Genomic DNA, 25,434 nt, shown 5'->3' with positions numbered 1-25,434 from the left:
CGCGAGAGGAAGCCACAGATGCTACCCTGCTGGTTCGGGGAACCATTTCCTCCCCACCTGGTTCGCCTCCGTCGTCTGCATCCATAGGACCCAACAGAAAGCCCATTCAGGCCAGTCCCCATAGACGGCACCAATGTTTGATTATTCGGGTTCCAGACGGGTCGGTAGAGCTGTAGGAATGTGATGGTAGGAACCAGCCTTGATCCGGGTCTAGAGGATGAGGGCGGAGACTTCACGATCTCCCGAGTTGTTGGGGTGTGAGGGGGTGCCACCTGCAATGACACTCTAACGCTCAAGTCAGAGGTGGTACAGATGGCAATGAGAGTAGTGGGATAGTGACGTACCGTGTGGAAGAGGTAGGGCCCTTTCCATATATACCCTGTCAGTAGGGTGGGCCCCACAGGAGAAGTCCCTTTCCTAGAAGCTTCCTATCCCAGTTGTCGCGTGGCTAGCTGCCAGGGAGCAGGTGTTCGGGTCGCAATCCGGGCGTATGAGTCTCGCCGGGTCAGCCGCTCGGGTCGAGTCGGACAAGGCACAAGCTGGGCTGGGCCGGAACAATAACTATAATGTAGTACTAGGTCTGAGTATTTTTTTAATTTTTTCACAGTAATATTTGTAAAGAATAAAATAGTGTTTTGAGATTTATATTTTTATCTTAGTATAGGTTTAACTTGTGTATACTTTTTCTTGAAAAGAATCATGTGAAGTAAAGTATTAACTTTATAGAAACATATTTTAAATTATTAACAACTTATTAAAAGTAATTTAAACTTTAACATTGATCATAACAAAATTTGACCTATATAATATTAGTAAGGTATATGACTAAAAAGATGTTTAGAACTAAATTTTATATATCGTCGCATTTATTTTTCTAGTCTATTTGTTAAAAAATTTATGTCACTAGTAGAAAGGATACGGGAAAAATAGAAAATAAACCATGAGATTACATTTTTGTAATTCGTCATTTTTATAAGTTATTTTATTTTAATACCGATGTAGGGTAAAGAAAAAATATGGAAAATATGTCACATTCTGAAGAGGATGAATGTTATATAAAGGAGGAGGAAAATGAAAACGGCAATGATAAAACTACTGATGGTAAAGAGGTAGTTGTTTTGAGTGCAAATGATTTTTTGAATCAGCAAGTTGTAAGTTATGAAGAAGCTTACGAATGTTATGTAAAGTATGACAAGTGTGTGGGGTTTGGGGTTCGAAAGGGGAATGCGGCTGCTGATAGTACTGGCAATTATGTTCGATGTAAATTCTTGTGTAACAGAGTATGGGTGAGAGAGAAGAAATGCTACGCAACTACTAGTAAGATAAGAAGCAGAAGCCTGAGACCAGAACAAATTGTAATGCAATGTTGTCAATTTATCTTGACAAGAGTTGTTCAACGTGGAAAGTCAGAAAGATTATGGAGGATCATAACCATCCTTTGATACCGCTTAAATTAGTTCACCAAATTCCAAATCATCGTACAATGACAAATGTAGGCAAAGCACAAGTGGATAGCATGCATAGACATAGCCTCCCACCTTCGAAGATCATGGGTCTTATTGCTGGACAAGCCGGTGGTTATGAATTTGCTGGTTTTACAAGAAAAGATTTAGATAACTATATTGAAAGAAATCTACGTTGAAAGATCATTGATGGAGATGTAAATGCAACTCTTAATTATTTGCATGGAAAAGCAGAGGATGAACCTATAATGATTGTGAGACATAGTTTAACAAATGATGATAAATTGGAGCATTTATTCTGGGCAGATGATTTAAGTCGATTTGACTATCAATATTTTGGTGATGTTCTAGCATTTGATTCTACCTACAGAAAAAATAAGTATAATAGGCCGCTAGTTATCTTTTCAGGCATAAACCATCATCGCCAAACTTGTATTTTTGGCTTCGGTTTGCTAGCAGATGAACAAACAAAATCATACAAGTGGTTACTAGATAACTTTTCAGAGGCGATGATGAATAAGCATCCGAGTCTTGTTATAACAGATGGTGATAATGCCATGAAGAGTGTAACTGAAGAAGTTTTTCCAAATGCTACCCATAGATTGTGTGCTTGGCATCTGTATAAAAATGCAGTATCTCATATCAAGGACCCAGAATTTCGTGAGGAAATTAAGAAATGCTTGTATGCTAAATTTAAATGTGATGAATTTGAAGAGACAATATAGAAGGAAAGAGCAATAGGTTACTGCTTATTTGAGTAGCAAGTTTTGCATTGGATTTAAAATGACATCCAGATGTGAAGGCATAAATTCTTTCATTAAAAGCTTTGTTGACTCAAGGGATAGTATACTTGCATTGGTGTAAAACCTAAAACGTGCTTTAAGGGACTACAGAAATGATGAGATTGTTGCTGAATTCAAAACAATAAATGGAGAACATGTGCCCACAACAGGTTTACATTCTCTTGAGCGTCATGCTGCGTCAGTGTATACTAGAGAGATATTTTGGAAAATATTAGAAAAGATTAAAAGTGTGGCAGCTTTGGATATCATGCGGTCTGGTAGTCGTTCAACAACTACAGAGTACAAGATCATCAAGTATGGAAGACTTGATCATGAGTACATTGTTTTATATGATCAAGATAATCAGAAGATGGTGTGTCAATGTCAAAGATGGGATAGTTATGGCATTTCACGTTCTCATATGTTTTGTGTGATGAAACGGGAACAGATCAAGGAATTGCCAGAAACTCTTGTATTGAAAAGATGGACTAAAGACGTTAAAAAAATTGATGATGATCAAAGTAAGATAAATGAAAAACAGGATGAAGAAATGAGCATTCTGATGCGGATAGGTGCATTATCAGTTGCTAGTTCTTGTATGATATACTTAGGAGGCAGAAAATTGTCTCATTTTCGCTACACAATGAAGGAAATTTGTAGAATGACGAAAGTCTTGGAAGCAAAATTGGAGCAGACTATTTTACCGGAAAAAGGCAAGAAAGTTAGTGATCCTTTTGTTGCAAAATCCAAAGGTGCACCAAAAGTCTGAAAAAATGAAAATAAAAGACGACGATGTTCTAATTGCAATCAAACTGGTCACACAAAAAGAAAATGCATAGAGAGAACTACTGAAAAAGATGTTCAACATAATGATAGAATGGTCAGCGAAGATGAATTTGAAGATGGTGTTGAATCTGTTAGTATTCCAAATGATCAGGTAACATGAGAATTTATTATTACTTACTAGACTAAACAACTAATGCCATGATATTTTGAGTTAATATATAGTTTTAACTTTGTTTTTTATATGAAATTTATACTTTTGTTAATTTTGAACCAAATTTTTGTAATTTTATATGAATAGACTCCAATAGTTTTTTTCGTGGAAGTGAATGTTAAAAATATACACTTTTGGAGTGAGAAAAAGAATCCTAAATTATCTCAAGAAGATATAAGTAAAGTCTATAATTCTGGCATGCACATTATTCAATTTAGTATATTTCCAATTCAATCATTCTGGAATTATACTATTATGGACTATGTCTTTGTGAAGGTTCAAGTTCTACCTTTTTTGGAGGAGATAGCAACCATACTTCTGCTAGCTATGAAACTTCCTTGTATGGTCCATTCTCAGTCATAGATGGTTGCTACAGGTAATTAAGATTTGTTGTCATTTATCTATCTTATGTTTAGTTTTCAAATAATATTTTTCCATGAATTTATATCTTTTGGAATTTAATAGCATATGAATGATTTAGTTTTTTATTTTGACAGGCCATGCAAAATACACCACAATCAAATAAGGAGTGATTTTTGAGATTAATATCATGTAATAGACAGCTTGGTATTATGGGAAAATTATTTTTTGGGACTAAAGACATCGATATTAAAGAAATATAAATATGTTTTGTGAATATTAGCTTAAGAGACTTTTTATTTAGAGATATTAATAAAAGAAAATAATGCAAGTCTATATCTGTAACTAACTGTTCGTGAATATTATTAAATTAATTCGATTTATTATTATTATTATTATTATTATTATTATTATTATTATTATTATTATTATTATTATTATTTGGCCAATAAATCTATGCTTTTATGCTTCATAATTTTTTATTAAGCACATTTTACATAATAAAACACATATTATTATTAAACAAAAATATTATAGATTAGGACTATATTAAATAATTAATACTAACAACTTAATAATACTCGGTATTAGTATGACTTTTTTTTTTATAGTTAATGTGCTTCATTTCTAAAAAAGAACAAAGAAAAAGTTACATCAAGGACAATATTCCACCGAATAAATTTTGTTAAAATCGAGTTGACATGGGATAAAAATACATAATTTAATAGATATAAGTATATAAATAACTAAAAATATTATTTATTTAATTTAGGTTTTAGCAGAAATATATATATATATATATATATATGATCAATTTCACATAAAAAAAGTTTAAAATACAATAATACATAGCCAATACAATAGTAAAAAAATATTTAATTTTTATAAAAAAAATAATATCATTACATAATAAAATAATTAAATAAACAATAAATATAAGTTTAAAAGAATATCTAATCATGTCCTATTTACAATTCTAAACATTTTTGGAGAAATTTTGTAATGAAAAATTTTAGAGTATGATTTTATTCTTATCTATTAATATAGTACCTTAAATACTAATCCTTTAAAAGTACATCATAGATCGATAGAAAGTAGATATTTTAATTAAGGATAATTTAATGCATGTGTATATGTAATTATGTTGTTTGCAAAATATTTTTTAATTAACGTTCACTTCTTTTAACAAATTTTAGTATGTATTGAGTTAAAAAAATTACCTTTAAACAAAACATAATAAATAAATAAATAATATTTTATTTTATTATATTCAAACATATTTAGTAGATATAAAATATTTTTTATAAAATATAATAAATAAACAAAATATATTTTTACATCAACTACCATACGTAAAAGTATTTTTTTTAAAAGTGATATATTTAAATATTAACTTACTTGTATTTTTTATAAGAATCTTTAAAAAAATTATTCTAACATTTTTTTAAAGTTATATCCACACAAGACAATGTACTATTACTATCTGAGTTATATGTAAACAATAAAAATGTAAAGAATAAAATAAATTTAATTTTAAGATAGGTATTATAAATTTTTATTCACTTTTTTTAGTTATATTACGTTAATTAGGTTAAAATTTAAGGTATTTTAATACTTTTTATAAATACCCATTGATTTTATAATTGTACACATCTTTTTTTAATATGAATATAATGCAGAAGAATATTACGTATTAAGAAAATAAAGATAAGATAATAATCATTCTTATGCAAATACGTTATAATTAATAAGTTCAATTTTTAATAATTTAAACTTCATAGACTTATAATTTACTGAAACAAAAAGTAATAAAATTTACTAAAGAAATAAACTAATAATTCTAATATAGAATTATAACTAGACTAGATTACCCTATAAAACTAGGATAATCAAAACACTTTCTTTAAGTGAAAAAAAATAAAATTGTTCCTAATTTAAATTATTCTAAAATTAAATTGGTCTTGAATTGTTGTTCCAATTTTTTATAGTCAAATCTTCTATTTCCCTCTTCTTGATGTTGTGATCTCCATTAATCAGATCAATTGCAAGGCGCATTCTTGTAAAATTATTTACTCTCTGTTACAAAATAAAATTACAATGTTATATTAGATTATAAACTAACTTATGAATTTAATAAATTAAATATATTGTTACAGTACCCCTGACATCATATGATCCCCAAAAATTTGATAGTATCATCCATTGTGCAACATAAATACCACAATCATTCTTGCAATAGAACACATAAAGAAAAAAAAAGATAATATTAGGCTTTTAAAATTTTAATAATATTTCTTTCTAATAATAAGATAAGTTTATGTAATTATTATAATTTTTCATTCATATTAATTTAGATTAAAATTAGTGAATGAAGTGCGAAATTTTATTTACTTACAAGCCATTTTTTTGCTGCGTAACTTTGAAATCTACCAATTTATAAGTAAAAATTGTAGGTAATATCCCAACAAGCAATTTATATATTTCGTCACCCAAAATATTAAGAAATGACGCATGAATGGTAGTCATCAACCATAAGTGGTAGTCTAAATATGATGAAAGAATATTTTTTAAATATAATCTGGTTTTTTTAAATAGCTCACCAATTTATTGATTGCTGTCATCCTTAACTTTTTCTATATCTTAGATTTTTTAGAGTAAAGATACACAATTTTTTGATCAGGTAGGTTAACAACCATTAAGAACCAGTGAAAATCCACAGAATTGGAACATAAATCTACATTAACAAATGACATTAGATTATAAGATTATTTGTTACAATAATAAATCACTTTTAGCACCATAACTTTGATAGCAAATTCCTCTATGAGACATGTCTACTTTAGTAAGATTATCTGCTTCTCTCATAAAATTGACCTTAATGTAATTCCAAATTTCGATGGAAACATTTTTTAGATGCATTGCAATTTGTTGTAAAAGACATGTCAATTAGACCTATAACACCCTACCATACAGAGTCTTATGCTTAAGTCATAATTCAGAGATGGCAAGGTATTACGACCTCTAAAATAAAAATTTAGTAAGTATAGTAGTATGAATGATTGATTATAACTAGGAGCCTTTGTAGAAAAAGGGGTAAACAAAAATCGCAACTCGAACGCGCAACACTCCGATCGATAACGTAACGAACAAGGATAACCAACGCGAGATTATATATATACAAAGGAGTGTCAAACACATGAATATCAAGACTCAAAATCCGGCTGCGAAGATAACCGGTCCGAGCATATAGCAATATATACATATGATAAAAATAAGGAAAACCCCAAAGGAAACCCAAAGGGACACAAATACAGAAACCTATTCTCCAAAATCTCCCATAAGAGGAGTCATCACAGTTTGTATTATTTAATGGAGATAAAAGTATCTAAGCAAAACAGATAAACCAAAACAGAGTCCCGAGAACAAAAGATCTTCGCAAATCTAGAAGTCTCCAGCATGCCTCAGCGGGAAACCTCACGTCCTACATCTGAAAACCACAAAATCTGCATGGGTGAGAACCAGAGGTCCCCAACATGGTAATAGCTTCCGCATATATAATACATAATAATAGAGGAAAGCCAAAGGCAATCCTAGAGCTTCCTCCAGATAATATCAAAGCTTATAAACAAGCTAAACCATATGTGGCGACTGACTAAAGGTTTTTCAGTCTAACTAATACTTCCCTTTCCAATTCCTTCAGACCTCCCATCCACCAGCAGGAGTATAATATAGCAAACACAATTATATCAAACAAGAAATATACAAATAGAAACAATTAAGGCATTTAGACAATTAGCAAGTAATAGGCAGTCAAATAGGCAATCTCAAACAATTCATATAGTATGCATATGATGAATGCCTGTCCCTAGTGGCTGATGATATCATCTGTCGGTTATAGAGCCAACCCGACAAGTCCTGGTAGCTAACCATTGGACTGTCCCTTTGTCGTGTCTCCCCAACTCGAGTTATACTCAATATAAACTTGATCATAATCATGATCCATATCCATCACCCTCACTGGTGAATATTTATGGGGGTGAGCTCATCCGGGGCTTTCACAGTGCCCGACCACCCTGACGACATAGGGTCGAAAGAGCTTCAAGTCTCAACCTGGAGCACGTGGTGGCTAGCCACTGCTTTCTCCCAGAAAAACTCTCATCTCCGATAATGGAAGTGCAACATTCACAATTCATTCAACAGCATATATATATGCTTTTATTCTTAGCCATAATCATGGCTCCGTCGTAACACGGCAATAATCCAGCCATCCGGCTCACGGTTAAATCCATAACCAGCCATCTGGCTCACAGTTAAATCCATAACCAGCCATCTGGCTCATGGTTAAATCCATAACCAGCCATTTCATTAACAATTACGGCCTTTCGGCCCATGGCATAACAAGCACTTCCACCGCCATCCTCCGCCTCTCACATAATCATCTTTGATCCTCATTGATCATTCATTTTTCCTTGCTTCACTAGCAAGTTACCACATTCCCTAGCTCCTTTTCTAATTGCTAGGCATATCATAATGATTTAAGACATAAGTGGTGAGATCGGAGGCTTAGAAGTATGAGATTTGGCTTTTAAAACTCAAAAATCAACTTTGGGATGAAAACAGGGCCACGCGTAAGCGCACTCCACGCGCACGCGTAGATGGCCTCAAAAACTCATCGACGCGTATGCGTCATGCACGCTAACGCGTCGATTGAAAAATAGTCAAGCGACGCGCACGCGTCAACCACGCGTACGCGTGGGTGCTCTCGTGCCCCAAGCACAAAACTGGCACAGTTCTGGCACAACTCTCTGGAAAATGGCTGGGCATTAGGTGCAGCACAATCGGCGCGCCCGCGCACATCACGCGCATGCGTGGATGGCGCTTCCTGGAAGAACGGCGCGTACGCGCCAAATGCGCCTACACGCGAGGGGTCATTCTACTAAAAATTTTCTAAGTTAAAAACTGCAGAATTCACAAATTCAACCCCCAATCTTCTGACGGACATAACTTCCTCATTTTAAATCGTTTTTCACCCGTTCTTCGAACGACATGGACATCCCGGATCCAATTTCCTTTCTAAACAGATTTGGCACAAAACAGAGATCCGTAGTCCAAGTTATATCCCGTCAAACTATGCCCAAAAACCATGTTTTTCATAAAAACCACGAAGTGCCATTTTCAAAACAAGCCATTTTCAACTCTTTTCAAAATCAATCAAAACATGCCAATTTCATCCCCTTTCTTTGAAATCAATCAAAATACATCAAATTCAACATCAAGCCTCCTCAACTCACACATTGACACTTTATCACAATTCACCAAAATCACTATTCTACCATTTTAGCCTACTTCACCCAAGTGGCTCAAACCCAAATACATTGACATATCATATACTCTTCCTCATGTCAATTTTCAACAACACCAATACCAATTAACCATCATCATGCATAATTAATATCATATTCACCATCAACATGGTTCAACCCACAATTCAACCATAACCAATCATCAAGCATATATCACAACATGCATATTTCTCATACATCATACCATCAAGGCATCAATAATCATTATCACATATATGACCACATCATATATGTATCAACCATTCAACAACACCAACAATTCAATGCCTATCTTAGGGCCTCTAGCCTAAGTATTTCCTACCACATTACGTATTAGATACGAGAAACCGAAACCATACCTTAGCCGATTTTCCAAGCTCAACCGGAGCACTTCCAAACTACTTTTCCTCAAGCTCTCAAGGCCTCAACACCTCCAAGAACAGATTTTTCACCACCAAACCCTTTTTAAGCTTTTCAATAACACCAATCAAGCTCCAATATTCACATATACACAACCTAAGCCACAATTATCACACCCATACACAACATCTCAAAACCCAAACATCATAAAACCACAAATTACACTAGGGTTGAGAATCTTACCATACCTATGGTCCAAGGAGACAAGATTAACCTTCTCCTTCAAGAGAGTTGGGTCCTATAACATCAAAGAGCCCAAAATCTCAACATTTTTGCTCATGAAACTCGAAAACAAGACTGGAAATTCGAAGAGCAAAACGTGGTTTACCTCAAGATTGATTGTATGGGTTTTGTAGAGCTCTCCGTGGGGAACGCGTGGTCACAAACAGAGCAGCAATCGAAGCTCTAGATCAAAAGTTATGGTGGTGGTTTGAAGATCAAGTGAGAGAAAGAACTTGAGAGAGTGTTCTTCCCTCCATGGCCTCCATTTCCAACGTGTTTGAGTGTTGTGTGAGGAGAGAGAGTGCTGAAAACTAGGGTTTTGGTTTAGTTATGTTGGGCCAAGGGCCCACTTTGGGTCCAGTTGGCCCGGTTTGGCCCGTTCGATCCAATCTTGGTCCGAATTCTATAAAATTGGTACCGAAATTCTCGTCTCAATCTCCTCTATCACATTTAGCCATAAAAATCACATTTTAGGCTTTCTAGAATAAATTCTCATTTATGGGTTAATTAGCCGTTAATTAACCGGGTTTTACATTCTACCCACCTAATTGGGAATTTTGCCCACAAAATTCAAATGTAATTACCTGAGAATAAGTGTGGATAATCCGTTCGCATCTCTGACTCAAGTTCCCAAGTGTGTTCCTCAACACCGCCTCGACTCCATGCCACTTTGACTAATGAAACCTCTTTTCCACGTAACCGTTTGATGCTAGTATCATCAATTCTGACCGGAGCCACTGGAAGCGTCAAATCTTCCTTTAACTGAACCGACTCAGGTTCTAACACATGGCTAACATCAGGAGTGTACTTCCGAAGCTGCGACACGTGAAATACGTCGTGTAGGTTCGAAAGATGAGATGGTAGAGCCATCCGATATGCCACCGGTCCAATCCTCTCCAGGATTTGAAATGGACCAATGTATCGAGGATTCAACTTCTTTGCTTTAATCGCCCTACCTACTCCCGTGGTCGGAGTAACTTTAAGGAAGACGTGGTCTCCTTCCTCAAATTCTAAGGGCTTTCGCCTCTCGTCGGCGTAACTCTTTTGACGACTCTGCGCCGCAAGCATCCTTTCTTGGATTTTCTTGACTTGTTCAGTAGTCTCAGCTATCATTTCCGGTCCCAACAAGCCCCTTTCCCCAGCTTCATACCAACATATTGGAGATTGACATTTTCTCCCATACAAAGCCTCATACGGAGCCATTCCGATGCTCACATGATAACTATTATTGTATGCAAACTCCACTAATGGCATATACCGATCCCAACTCGCCGGTTGGTCCAAAACACAAGCTCTCAACATATCCTCTAGTGTTTGGATTGTCCTCTCGGATTGACCATCTGTTTGAGGATGGTAAGCCGTGCTCAAGCTTAATCGGGTTCCAAAAGCTTTCTGAAACGCACCCCAAAACCTTGAAGTGAAACGAGGATCTCTATCAGAGATTATAGTAGCAGGTACACCATGAAGTCTCACAATCTCCTTTATGTATAACCGTGCTAGCTCCTCAAGGGTGTAAGTCATACGAATGGGCAAAAAGTGAGCTGACTTCGTCAGTCAGTCCACAATCACCCAGATAGCATCAAAACCAGCCCTAGTCCTTGGCAATCCTGACACAAAGTCCATTGCAATACTTTTCCACTTCCATTGTGGAATCTCTAAAGGTTGCAACATCCCGGAAGGTCTTTGATGTTCAATCTTTACCTTTTGACAAGTTAAGCACTTTGAAACATATTTCGCCACATCATTCTTCATACCCGGCCACCAGAACATCGCCTTTAAATCATGGTACATCTTAGTACTTCCCGGGTGAATGGAGAATCCGCTTTTGTGTGCCTCCTTTAAAATATCTTGCCTCAAAGTGCCAACATCCGGCACAATTATCCTACCCTTGAATCTCCATAACCCGTCTTTTTCTTCCGACACTCTCCACTGTTTCCCTTGCTCAATATCCGGTAACACCTTCTATAACGCTTCATCATTTTGATGAGCCTTTAGGAGTTCGGACTTAAAATCACTTGAGATCTCTAATCGGCTCAAACACAAAGTTCCGGATACTTCTCGAGCACCGATTTTTAACTCTCAAATCCCTTGAGCAACTTCTCCTCTTGAAGCATCATCCAAGCCGCATATAATGACTTCCGACTTAACGCATCCGCCACTACGTTTGCCTTTCCCGGATGGTAATTCAACTCAAAGTCGTAGTCCTTCAACAATTCCATCCACCTCCTCTGCCTCATATTAAGCTCTTTCTGATCAAATAGGTACTTCAAGCTCTTATGATCAGAGAAAACTTGGAACTTAACCCCATAGAGATAATGCCTCCACACCTTCAACGCAAACACAACCGCAGCGAGTTCCAAATCATGCGTAGGGTAATTAACTTCATGTGGCCTCAACTGCCGTGAGGCATACGCCACCACATTATGATGCTGCATCAGCACGCACCCTAAACCCTTTAATGAGGCATCACAGTACACCTCAAATGGCTCGTTCGGCTCAAGTAACACTAACACAGGTGCAGTGGTCAACTTTTTCTTCAATGTCTAAAAGCTCTCCTTGCACTCAGGAGTCCAACAAACGGAGTGTCTTTGCGGGTTAACTTTGTCATTGGCAAAGCTATCTGTGAAAAGCCCTTGATAAACCTTCGGTAATAGCTAGCTAAGCCCAGAAAACTCCTTCGTTATGGTGGTTGGTTGCTTCCAATCCATCACAGCCTCCACCTTACTTGGATCTACGGCTATTCCCTTCTTACTCACCACGTGACCCAAAAACTTCACCTCACTCTTCCAAAACTCACACTTAGATAGTTTTGCATAGAGTCTCTTCTCCTTTAGAATCTGCAACACGGTCCTTAAGTGTTCCGCATGCTCTTCTTCAGTCTTGGAGTAAATCAGTATGTCATCAATGAAGACAACAACGAATTTATCCAGAAACGGATGGAAAACTCTGTTCATGTAATCCATGAATACTGCTGGAGCGTTTGTCAACCCAAAAGACATTACAGTGTACTCGTAATGACCATAACGAGTCCTAAAAGCAGTCTTAGGGATATCCTCACCCCTCACCCTTATCTAGTGATAACTGGATTGCAAATCGATCTTGGAGAAAACTCCAGCTCCTTGTAGCTGATCCATAAGATCATCAATTCTCGGTAATGGGTACTTATTCTTTATTGTGACCTTGTTCAGTTGCCTATAATCCACATAAAGCCGCATACTCCCATCTTTCTTCTTTACCAGTAACACTGGAGCACCCCATGGAGAGACACTTGGTCGTATAAAATTCTTTCCCAACAAATCCTCTAACTGAGACTTTAGCTCATTCATCTCTAACGGTGACATCCTATAAGGAGCGCTTGAGATTGGTCCCGCCCCGGGCACCAACTCAATAGCAAACTCAACCTCTCGGTTAGGTGGAAACTCATCAATATCATCGAGAAACACTTCTGGAAATTCACACACAACCGAAATCTGCTCCAACCTTCGATCATCACCCGAAACACCCGCGGTTAACAACAGGATACCCTGACATTCGGTTCCGGAACAGTTCACCATCATCGAATTCAAGTAATAATTATTCACCACGACCGGCCCTTCTGTATCTTCCGGCATAAAGTACACCGACTTTGTAGAACAATCAAGCAGAACATGGTTCTTAGATAACCAGTCCAATCCCAAGATAAGATCAAGACCGATCATCAGCAAGCAGATTAAATTATGAACAAAATCACGCTGCTTGAACCTAAAGGAAACTTCCGGGCATCCTAGCCTAGTTACCATAGCCTCATGGGTAGCATTATACACTCTTAGATCATAACCTAAGGTTACGATCTTCAATCCTAACTCATGGGCTTTCTCAAATGCAATGAATGAATGCGATGCTCCCGAATCAAATAAAGCATTTAAAGTTTGACCAGCCATTTCACAGTTACCTCTAATGAGTGTCTCGGATCCCTCGGCACCTATAGCTGAGGTGGTGAACACCCGACCAGTCTGTTGTGCCTTTCTAGCACCTTGTTTCTGCTTCTCCGGACAATTTACGGCTTTATGTCTCACCTTCCCACAGTTGTAGCACAAACCCCATCCGGCCTTGCATGGTGCTCCTGGATGGTGACTTCCACACCTAGTACAAGCTTGCTTATTCTGAGGCTGCTTCCTATACCTTTTTCCTTGGGAGTTATTGTTGTTGGGCCTCCTGAAAGAACTTCCCCACTTGAAAGGCGGACCTCTAGGTGCAAAGTTCTTCCCTTGGTTCTGTGGGAATGGTCCCTTGTGATTTCCTCTCTCAGCGGCTGCCTTCTTCACACACTTTTCAGCAACCCTACACTTGTTTACCATCACAGAGAAAGTTTTGACCTCTATTGGTCCCTGAGCTCTATCTCTGTTATTGCCATGATTGTTTATCCGTTGCACAAGAGCTTCAGCAGTGGCTTGCATCGCAGCAGCCATGTTTTCCAACGTAGTCATAAGGTTCACCGGGTCATTAGGGTTAACCTCCGGTGCACAAGCATTAGTACGACCTCTACCACGGCCTCTACCGCGTCCACGAGGCGCCATCTAGTTCCTATACACACTAAACAATCGATATTAAGTTGATCAGTCTCAATATCGGAAGTTTAGTGCTTCAAGTCCCAAATGCATGCTCATGAACGTTTATGCCAATTATATCAAGTAGATATACTAATAGCACATAACACACATACAGAGAATGCACAGAAGCATAATCAGTCCATCCCTCAGGCTCTACAGGAATGAACTGCTCTGATACCATAATGTAACACCCTACCATACAGAGTCTTATGCTTAAGTCATAATTCAGAGATGGCAAGGTATTACGACCTCTAAAATAAAAATTTAGTAAGTATAGTAGTATGAATGATTGATTATAACTAGGAGCCTTTGTAGAAAAAGGGGTAAACAAAAATCGCAACTCGAACGCGCAACACTCCGATCGATAACGTAACGAACAAGGATAACCAACGCGAGATTATATATATACAAAGGAGTGTCAAACACATGAATATCAAGACTCAAATTCCGGCTGCGAAGATAGCCGGTCCGAGCATATAGCAATATATACATATGATAAAAATAAGGAAAACCCCAAAGGAAACCCAAAGGGACACAAATACAGAAACCTATTCTCCAAAATCTCCCATAAGAGGAGTCATCACAGTTTGTATTATTTAATGGAGATAAAAGTATCTAAGCAAAACAGATAAACCAAAACAGAGTCCCGAGAACAAAGGATCTTGGCAAATCTAGAAGTCTCCAGCATGCCTCAGCGAGAAACCTCACGTCCTGCATCTGAAAACCACAAAATCCGCATGGGTGAGAACTAGAGGTCCCTAGCATGGAAACAGCTTCCGCATATATAATACATAATAATAGAGGAAAGCCAAAGGCAATCCTAGAGCTTCCTCCAGATAATATCAAAGCTTATAAACAAGCTAAACCATATGTGGCGACTGACTAAAGGTTCTTCAGTCTAACTAATACTTCCCTTTCCAATTCCTTCAGACCTCCCATCCACCAGCAGGAGTATAATATAGCAAACACAGTTATATCAAACAAGAAATATACAAATAGAAACAATTAAGGCATTTAGACAATTAGCAAGTAATATGCAGTCAAATAGGCAATCTCAAACAATTCATATAGTATGCATATGATGAATGCCTGTCCCTAGTGGCTGATGATATCATCTGTCGGTTATAGAGCCAACCCGACAAGTCCTGGTAGCTAACCATTGGACTGTCCCTCTGTCGTGTCTCCCCAACTCGAGTTATACTCAATATAAACTTGATCATAATCATGATCCATATCCATCACCCTCACTGGTGAATATTTATGGGGGTGAGCTCATTCGGAGCTTTCACAGTGCCCGACCACCCTGACGACATAGGGTCAAAAGAGCTTCAAGTCTCAACCTGGAGCACGTGGTGGCTAGCCACTGCTTTCTCCCAGGAAAACTCTCATCTCCGATAATGGAAGTGCAACATTCACAATTCATTCAACAGCATATATATATGCTTTTATTCTTAGCCATAATCATGGCTCCGCCGTAACACGACAATAATCCAACCATCCGGCTCACGGTTAAATCCATAACCAGCCATCTGGCTCACGGTTAAATCCATAACCAGCCATTTCATTAACAATTACGGCCTTTCGGCCCATGGCATAACAAGCACTTCCACCGCCATCCTCCGCCTCTCACATAATCATCTTTGATCCTCATTGATCATTCATTTTTCCCTTGCTTCACTAGCAAGTTACCACATCCCCTAGCTCCTTTTCTAATTGCTAGGCATATCATAATGATTTAAGACATAAGTGGTGAGATCGGAGGCCTAGAAGTATGAGATTTGGCTTTTAAAACTCAAAAATCAACTTTGAGATGAAAACAGGGCCACGCGTACGCGCACTCCACGCGCACGCGTGGATGGCCTCAAAAACTCATCCACGCGTATGCGTCATGCACGCTAACGCCTCGATTGAAAAATAGTCAAGCGACGCGCACACGTCAACCACGCATACGCGTGGGTGCTCTCGTGCCCCAGGCACAAAACTGGCACAGTTCTGGCACAACTCTTTGGAAAATGGCTGGGCATTGGGTGCAGCACAATCGGCGCGCCCGCGCACATCACACGCACGCGTGGATGGCGCTTCCTAGAAGAACGGCGCGTACGCGCCAAATGCGCCTACGCGCGATGGGTCATTCTACTAAAAATTTTCTATGTTAAAAACTGCAGAATTCACAGATTCAACCCCCAATCTTCCGACGGACATAACTTCCTCATTTTAAATCGTTTTTCACCCGTTCTTCGAACGACATGGACATCCCGGATCCAATTTCCTTTCTAAACAAATTTGGCACAAAATAGAGATCCGTAGTCCAAGTTATGTCCCGTCAAAGTATGCCCAAAAACCATATTTTTCATAAAAACCACAAAGTGCTATTTTCAAAACAAGCCATTTTCAACTCTTTTCAAAATCAATCAAAACATGCCAATTTCATCCCCTTTCTTTGAAATCAATCAAAATACATCAAATTCAACATCAAGCCTCCTCAACTCACACATTGACACTTTATCACAATTCACCAAAATTACTATTCTACCATTTTAGCCTACTTCACCCAAGTGGCTCAAACCCAAACACATTGACATATCATATACTCTTCCTCATGCCAATTTTCAACAACACCAATACCAATTAACCATCATCATACATAATTAATATCATATTCACCATCAACATAGTTCAACCCACAATTCAACCATAACCAATCATCAAGCATATATCACAACATGCATATTTCTCATACATCATACCATCAAGGCATCAATAATCATCATCACATATATGATCACATCATATATGTATCAACCATTCAACAACACCAACAATTCAATGCCTATCTTAGGGCCTCTAGCCTAAGTATTTCCTACCACATTACGTATTAGATACGAGAAACCGAAACCATACCTTAGCCGATTTCCCAAGCTCAACCGGAGCACTTCCAAACCACTTTTCCTCAAGCTCTCAAGGCCTCAACACCTCCAAGAACAGATTTTTCACCACCAAACCCTTTTTAAGCTTTTCAATAACACCAATCAAGCTCCAATATTCACATATACACAACCTAAGCCACAATTATCACACCCATACACAACATCTCAAAATCTAAACATCATAAAACCACAAATTACACTAGTGTTGAGAATCTTACCACACCTAAGGTCCAAGGAGACAAGATTAACCTTCTTCTTCAAGAGAGTTGGGTCCTATAACATCAAAGAGCCCAAAATCTCAACATTTTTGCTCATGAAACTCGAAAACAAGACTGGAAATTCGAAGAGCAAAACGTGGTTTACCTCAAGATTGATTGTATGGGTTTTGCAGAGCTCTCCACGGTGAACGCGTGGTCACAAACAGAGCGGCAATCGGAGCTCTAGATCAAAAGTTATGGTGGTTTGAAGATCAAGTGAGAGAAAGAACTTGAGAGAGTATTCTTCCCTCCATGGCCTCCATTTCCAACGTGTTTGAGTGTTGTGTGAGGAGAAAGAGTGCTGAAAACTAGGGTTTTGGTTTAGTTATGTTGGGCCAAGGGCTCACTTTGGGTCCGGTTGGCCCAGTTTGGCCCGTTCGGTCCAATCTTGGTCCGAATTCTATAAAATTGGTACCAAAATTCTCGTCTCAATCTCCTCTATCACATTTAGTCATAAAAATCATATTTTAGGATTTCTAGAATAAATTCTCATTTATGGGTTAATTAGCCGTTAATTAACCGGGTTTTACAAGACCAAGTATACATACCTATAATGCGGAAAAAGAATAAACATACCGTAAATATTGTGGGAAGAAATCACTTGTGGCCATCATCATTATGAGTTAGCATGGAAGCAACAAGGATAAGGACCTATAGTTATATCAAATCACAAGGTCCAAAATTATATAAAATAAATAATTCAATAAATTTTGCTACAAAATAAAGTCAATTTGAGTATATTTTAGATAAATATGTAACAAAGCAAAAAAAAAATACAATACATCATCAACAATATGCTGTCCAGGTTTTAGTGTCATCAAAGCTTCTCTTGTGCCTTGAACAATGATCATTGGAAATCAATTCTTCCCTATCAAAAACAAAATCATTGCTTTGTGTCATCTTTTAAAAAACCACCGTATACCTTTAACAAATATATTAAGAAGATTGTATAGTACTTTAGGTCATAATTTAAAACAAAAATATATGATGCAAGGATAAGATCTGCTTCTCTAAACCTCGATTTTTTTGTTGCCTGAAATAAAATCGAGAAACACTGCATAATGTATTGTAAAAAATAAATAATATAACTGATTAAACTAAAATTTGTTTATATTGTTCATTAATTTATTAGTTTTTTTTTGTTACCCAAACGGTATCCCCCAACCCGATAGGTTAAGGACTAATCCATCGCGGATCTGAGCTCCATTTAAGGGTCTGATACTGGCCAATGGGTTGCTGCATGCACAAGGCAGGGATTAATTTATTAGTTACTTGGATAATTTTGTCTCCATTCTCTAAGGTTGAGATTCTTCAGCTGACTTTTCTTCGTGTGAGAATAAATTGGGCTAAAGTGAAAAAGAAAACACATACAAATCATGTTAGACTTATGAATAACAAAAATAAAATTGGTTATGCAACTAATTTTTTAAAGACTAATACCTTAGTGTCTGTATTAGATGGTGTCTTCCATACTCCATTTTGTTTAGTTCTTGGCCATAAAGATTTCCTTTTTTTGCGCGCAAAATCTTTATCAGTCTCACCATTTTGTCTTGAAGATGTTGGTGTTGTCTTTTTGGGTGTAGTTTTCTTCTTAACAGTATTTTTCATACCATTGGAAGTTGGACCACTTACAGGAGTAGTATTCACGCATTGACTCACAGGAGTAAAAATTTTGTTAGAATTATACTTACTTCAGCATTTGTCTATCACACCAAACAAAGAATGGAACAATGAAATCAATTAAGAATAGAAACGAGTTGCTTAATAAAGAAAAGGATAAAGAAGGACTTATAGTTACCATTGTGAAAACAAGTTGGGAATTCGTGTCTGTTCACTTAGTATCATAAGGGTGTAACGAATCCATATTTATGGACTCAAAGAATCCATTAACTATCTTTCACTTAAAATATAAAAATGTGTTGAATATTTCTTTAGCTGTGAAGAAAAGCATGTATATATAGATAGTGTTTTTTAACATAAGTTGATTATATAGATGTCCCATTACTCCCTCATCTATAGAAAGATCTCAAACAACCAAATAACCGTTCAATATTATCTTAGAATTCGGTGATAATGAAAAAGAAATTTACAAGAGAAATAGGTAATGTAATATGCACGTCAATATATATTTTTTTTTTCATATACACTTATAGATAAATATTACCATATGTGCTGTTTAATAAATTGAGTTGCACTTATCACTTAGCTAAAAATATGAAAAAAAATTGACATACTTAAATTTACACAAAAATATTTTTTTATTCCCAACATTCATCTAATTTAGAGAGCAAACAAAATTAGTTCTTTTTATTTGTCAGTTTCAGATTTTAATTTAATATTAAATAAATTTTATTATGTAAATTTTTACCTTACCTTAACCTCCTATGTGTTTATGTTTTTTCTTTTCATTGATGGAAAAAAGCGATAGAGAGTACATAAACTATAAAAATATTTTTTAAGACATAATTATAACTATAACAAAAACTTGTTACATTAAAATTAAATTCTTTAACCTCACCTAAAAAAATTAAAATAGCATATCTTTGTTTTGGTACTCACAATTGAAAAGACATTATTTATACTATATAATAATAAATTTACTATTTGTGCTAAATAATAATAAGTTATATAAAAGATTACATGAATCTATTAAAAATTTAAAATTAGATACCAATTTTATAAAGACTAAATTTACTGACTAATTAATTTTTAATAACAAAAACATCAATGTTAATGTTAAAAGACATATTTAATTTCATCATAATAAATTAATTTATTTAATTTTAATATGAATCAGAATTTTAGTTTTATAAAATAATTATTCATTTAGATTTTTTTAGAGTGACGATAGACTAAAATATCATTATTAGATAAAATATTGTTTAATTTTATTAATTATTAAATATTTGAATTTAGTTTTAAAAACTTAAATATCTCACGAGTTCACTTTTATAAGAGAATAAACCAAAACATTGTAAGAGGATTCTTTCTAGTAATTTCTTTTATATTGTTTCTTTTTTTAGTAATAGTATAGCCAAATGTTTTTATTAGAACTTAAAAAATTACGTAGTAATATATAATAATATTATTTATTTATCCTCCTTAGTTTATTAATTTTGACATTGTTATATTACATAATTCTCTTCTATTAGATTAATATAAAAATCGTTGTACTAGATTTAATTCTATATATAACAAATATAAAAAACTCTATTTAAAAAATTATTGGGTTAATCTCACAAAATTACTTTGTAATACTCAATTACCTTATAAGCATTTTTTTACAAGTTAAGATATTTCGATTAATATATTGAAATTTAATGATAACTGTGCATGTCAAGTAGGGCTATCCATCTCATAAGCCAGCACACCACCCGATTCGTTAAAAGTTCAATAAGTTAAACTCCTGAGTTGGTGAGTCGAGCTTGAAAAAAGAATCGAACTCATAAATTAAATAATCGATCTTGTCCTTGGATAAGTTCAGTTCATTAACTCATAAATGGGCTCGATTATATGTATAATATTACATACATACATACATACATACATACATACATATACAAGTATCCTATATGCATTTAAGCTATACTTTCGAAGTAGGACATAAATAAAAAATTATGATAATAAATAAATAGATAATATGTCAAATTTATCCTTTTTAATAATGTTTACTGTATACATAAGTTATAATTAATTGAAATAGAATTATAAATTATGTTCTTGTTATTTGAGCCAGCTCATGAGTTTTTGGTGAGCCAAGTTTGAGCTTAAGAAATAGGCTCGATTGTTAATGAGTCGAGTCATGAGCCAAGTTCAAATTTCGTGACCCGAACTTAAGTTTGGTATACTCAACTCAGCTCTACTCGCATCTAGCCCTAATGTCAAGTAGTACTTCTATTATAAGTTAATAACTAAATCTCATATAGATATTATGATTCACTTGAAAAATGAAAAAATGTAGAATTGAAAAGAATGTAATTTATTATATTTTAGTTACAACTAATGATATCAAACCGGGGATTACATATTTTGAAAAAAAAAACTTAGGATCCCATACATAATAGCTTTAGGACTGGCAAGAGTAATCTCACACTATTTATGTATGTCAAGATTTTAATGGTGAAATTTCATTATAAGTTTGAATAAGTTTTATTACATTATTTATATATTTTGACTATATAAATTTATAAATATTAATTGTGTTAAAATTTTAATACGCAAAATATATATTTCTCCCAAGTGTCAAAAAATTTTATATTTATCTTTGAATGATGATTTTCGTAAATATTATTCGATGCGAGTTGGCGTGACTTAGTATCATAACGCTATGAGATTAGGACTGCAAGAATAGACTTGATCTTTAATCAAACATAAAAGCGAATCAAGTTAAATATGGAATTAGCTTAAGTGATTGGTTTGACCCACGATAATGAAAAAAGTGTCACATATTAACTTGTGATAAATTGAATCTATTTGTAAATCTCATGTTCAACTTACTAGATAATCAATTTGTAAATTATTTAATATTTGAAATGGCCCCTGAAATTTGACTCTGACATAATTTAGTCCACCTCGCCATCCTCAGGGGCTAGGACGATCTTTCCATCAACCATTATGCAATCACTCCACCATAGTTGTAGTTGCCTCCGCCTTTTTCGCCCTAGCCCGAGCCTTTTCCAAGTCAGACCTCAACCCGTCCCTCTCCTCTTCCAACTATTTTTTAATCTAGTCTATCTACCTTAGCTCGGGCAGCCATTAAAGAACTCTGAGTAGCATTGAGAGGAGTCTTCTCCAACTCCCTGGCCATGATAGTACACACACCAGCGGCCCGATTTCCATTTCGGGTAATGATTTGAAAGTGGTTTTGAATAGCCACGTCATCCAGTGGTAGAGTTTAGTTCAAAAAAGGGGTGGCTATGGCCCCCCAAACTTTTTATAAAAAATTTAGTAGTACTTTTTCAAAAGATAAAAAATAGTTCAATTGACTTAAATACTTTACTATGACTTAAAGTATCTAATAAGTTCAATAAACAACACTCTCTCTATCTTTAGGTTCAAATATAAAAATTAGATATCTTTTATTTATTTAATTTAATATTATTTTATATTTTACTATTTATTTAATTTAATTTTTTATATGATAAAAAATAATAGAATATTCAATAAGTATTAATATTATTATATTTGTATAAATTGATAAAAAAAATTCAATAAATATTATAAATTTTAATATTTGTCCTTCTAACTTCTTCTTTATATATTTTACAAGATATATATTCAAATTTTTATATAAAATAATAATGAAAAATCAAAGAATTGATACATTTTTTAAGAGGAAGGCTAATATTTAAGAAGGAGAATATATAACTTTTACAATATCAACACATGTAGATAGTTCTTCTACTTTAATGAATCACGAAGAAAGTGAGATATAACCTTCAAAAGTTCAAAAAGTTATATCTGATGACTTTAACTTTAACTTTTGGAACAATATCTTAAAAAAGGGCTTTAAATTTGGCAGTATCATCCAAACCAGAGAGATGGGATTAGACGAGTTTATCTTAAATAAGGTCCATATAAAAAAATATTTTGACAATTATTTTCTATTTGGCCCCCAAAATTTTGTTTCAAGTTCCGCCACTGATGTCATCCATACTGATATGCCTATGGGGAAGAATATTTTAAATCGCATCCAGCTCCCAACATTAAAGCTGGTATATCTTTAAAAAAAAATAGGAGTTCAGGTGTAGCTGGGTTGGAGGAACATTGCAGATCCAGATAACATTGCTCTCAAAATCAGAAAAAGGAAGCTTAACATATGACTTCGAGAAAAAGCAGTCCTAAGCATAGAAAAAGGGTCACTCCAACTCATCTAAAGGGGGGAATTGAAGCATACCCTCTCTTCGGGATCAGCCACTACTATCTCATAATTTCACTCATCCTCCCGATTCTCACATAGCTTATGGTATCTACGAAAAGTTTCAGTGTATTCTTTATCAATTACAAGAACGGGGTCAGGATAAAAATGTCTACCCAAGCTAAAATGGAAGGGGGAACTTTTGTCGACATATCATGAACACTGGATCGAGACATACAGCTATACCTACAAATGCAACAAATGGACATCGTCACAAAAGGAACTCGGTCAAATCTAGAGGAAGTCGGGTAAAAGCAATAAAACACAACACACGATTTCACAAGATATTTTCAAAATAGAACGAATAGAAATGGCGTCCCTCCTACACTATCAGCAGTGACACCATTAGGGGACAATGCGATTATATTCTACAAGCAATGAAAGGCAACAAGTTTCTCCAAAAATCCAAATACAGAGCCAAGCATTCATAACAGTAACATTAGACGACGAAAACAGTTTCAAAAAGGGGTTTTTAGTAAACAAAGCAACAGCATTGAACAACTTTTTCCAAAGAAGTTTCAAGACACAAACAAAATCAACAATGTAAGAATCTCTGTTGTTACTTGAAATGTCCCCCGAAATACAAGAAACAGGTTGAAAGAGCCCAGAATAGTTACACAAAAAGAAGTCAAGAATACCAACGTTGATGAGGTGCGAAAAGGGAAAGGCACGTCTCACAGCAAGCAACCACGAACGTTTCCCTCCAAAGGGTGAAAAGAGACCTTCAAAGAGTTCAAGACAGAGAAATCTTGGCTCGAAACGAAGAACAAGGAACGAAAGGAAAAAAGTGAAGCAAAGAATTTTTTTGCATCTAGAAGGAAACATGGCAACACAGAGAGCTTTTCAGACATGGAATAAGGAAGAAGAAGAAGGGCGTGAACTTGTATAAGAGCGAAGGGGGAAAATGGTATTTTGCACCCCTCTTTAAAGCTATGTGCAGATTCTAATGAAACGGCCATGTAATGCTCACCCCTCATTTAAAGTGGTAACATTCAAAATTTCAAAACACATCGAGTATCCGACCTCTTGAAGGTGGCGCACCCAACAAGGTAAACTGAAGCCGCGGAATGCTTGAACTCGACCTCATAAAAATTTGGACTCAAGTAGGGGCACTGTTCATACTCTGACCCAAAACATAATCCAGGCCCAACAAGGATGAAAAATCCCACCCAAAAAGGGTGGCCTCTATCGTTTACCCAATGTAACACCCTAATATTCAAATCCTTATGCTCGAGTCATAAGTCAATGATATTACGGTCGTACAACTCTCAAGTGGATCTTTAATATATAAATATAAGTATAATTGAAAGGAGTATTAATCGAGAAGCCTGAAAAGAGTAAAAATAAAATCGCGCAGACGTATCACTCACGTCTCGATAACAAAAAGATAAAACGTAAAGTCTTGTGTGCCAAAGCGAACAATATCGTGCTAGCGAGTGGTTTGGGCTGTTACAGATGGTATCAGAATTGGAGCCCGAATCGATGTGCCAGCGAGGGTGCTGGGCTCCCTTAGGGGAGTGGATTGTAAGGTCCCACATCAGTTGGGGAGGGGAACGAAGCATGCTTATAAGGGTGTGGATACCTCTCCTGAGCATGACGCATTTTGACGAGTGAGTGTGGGGGACTTCGGCTATCATCCCTATCATCAAAGGCAAAATCGTGAGGCATTGTGTGCCAAAGCGGACAATATCGTGCTAACGGGTGGTCTAGACTGTTACACCCGACCTCTTTAAAGAGGTTGGACACGGCAACAAGTACCAGCATTACTTATCCAAATATGTAACTGTCTCTCTGAATCTCTTCTACTATCTCTATCTCTCCTAAAAGATAGACCCCAGCAAACTCTCAAAGATAAAGGGAACAATTATCCATCAATTAAAGGTGGAACTACTCTAAAAATGGTGGTCATTAAACTCTACTATAAATACACTGACACTCCTTCAGGTATACACACATTCTATTATACTAAAATTATGCTTAAAACGCTTACTAACTTAAGCATCGGAGTCGCTTGCAGGTACCACCCCTTACCTCTTGCAGGTACCACCCCTTACCTCCTCACAAGGAATTCGGATGGTGGCACATTGGCACAAGAACAAGTCGAACACTGCCTCATAAGGAGTGTAGACCTCACGTTCAGACACAAATTAATGTTTCA

At 35.8% G+C, this 25,434-nt stretch overlaps 2 protein-coding genes across 2 annotated transcripts; one reads left to right on the top strand and one right to left on the bottom strand.

The window, feature by feature from the left end:
* The first annotated feature begins 1,016 nt into the window (after nt 1–1,016).
* LOC130976534 (protein FAR1-RELATED SEQUENCE 5-like) lies at nt 1,017–3,014 on the top strand. The gene is made up of 4 exons (XM_057901423.1): nt 1,017–1,260; nt 1,497–1,592; nt 1,698–2,145; nt 2,348–3,014. The coding sequence occupies exons 1-4, from the start codon at nt 1,017–1,019 to the stop codon at nt 3,012–3,014; spliced, it is 1,455 nt and encodes a 484-aa protein (XP_057757406.1).
* Nucleotides 3,015–12,657: 9,643 nt separating this feature from the next.
* LOC130976526 (uncharacterized) lies at nt 12,658–14,142 on the bottom strand. The gene is made up of 2 exons (XM_057901410.1): nt 13,748–14,142; nt 12,658–12,778 (listed from the first exon to the last, which is right to left on the bottom strand). Exons 1-2 carry the CDS (start codon nt 14,140–14,142, stop codon nt 12,658–12,660), a joined length of 516 nt encoding a protein of 171 aa, XP_057757393.1.
* Nucleotides 14,143–25,434: the final 11,292 nt, after the last annotated feature.

This window comes from Arachis stenosperma, chromosome 1 (genome assembly GCF_014773155.1).
Source record: "Arachis stenosperma cultivar V10309 chromosome 1, arast.V10309.gnm1.PFL2, whole genome shotgun sequence".
In the NCBI taxonomy this organism is placed as follows: Eukaryota; Viridiplantae; Streptophyta; class Magnoliopsida; order Fabales; family Fabaceae; genus Arachis; species Arachis stenosperma.
This window is presented reverse-complemented; position numbering and strand designations above follow the sequence as displayed.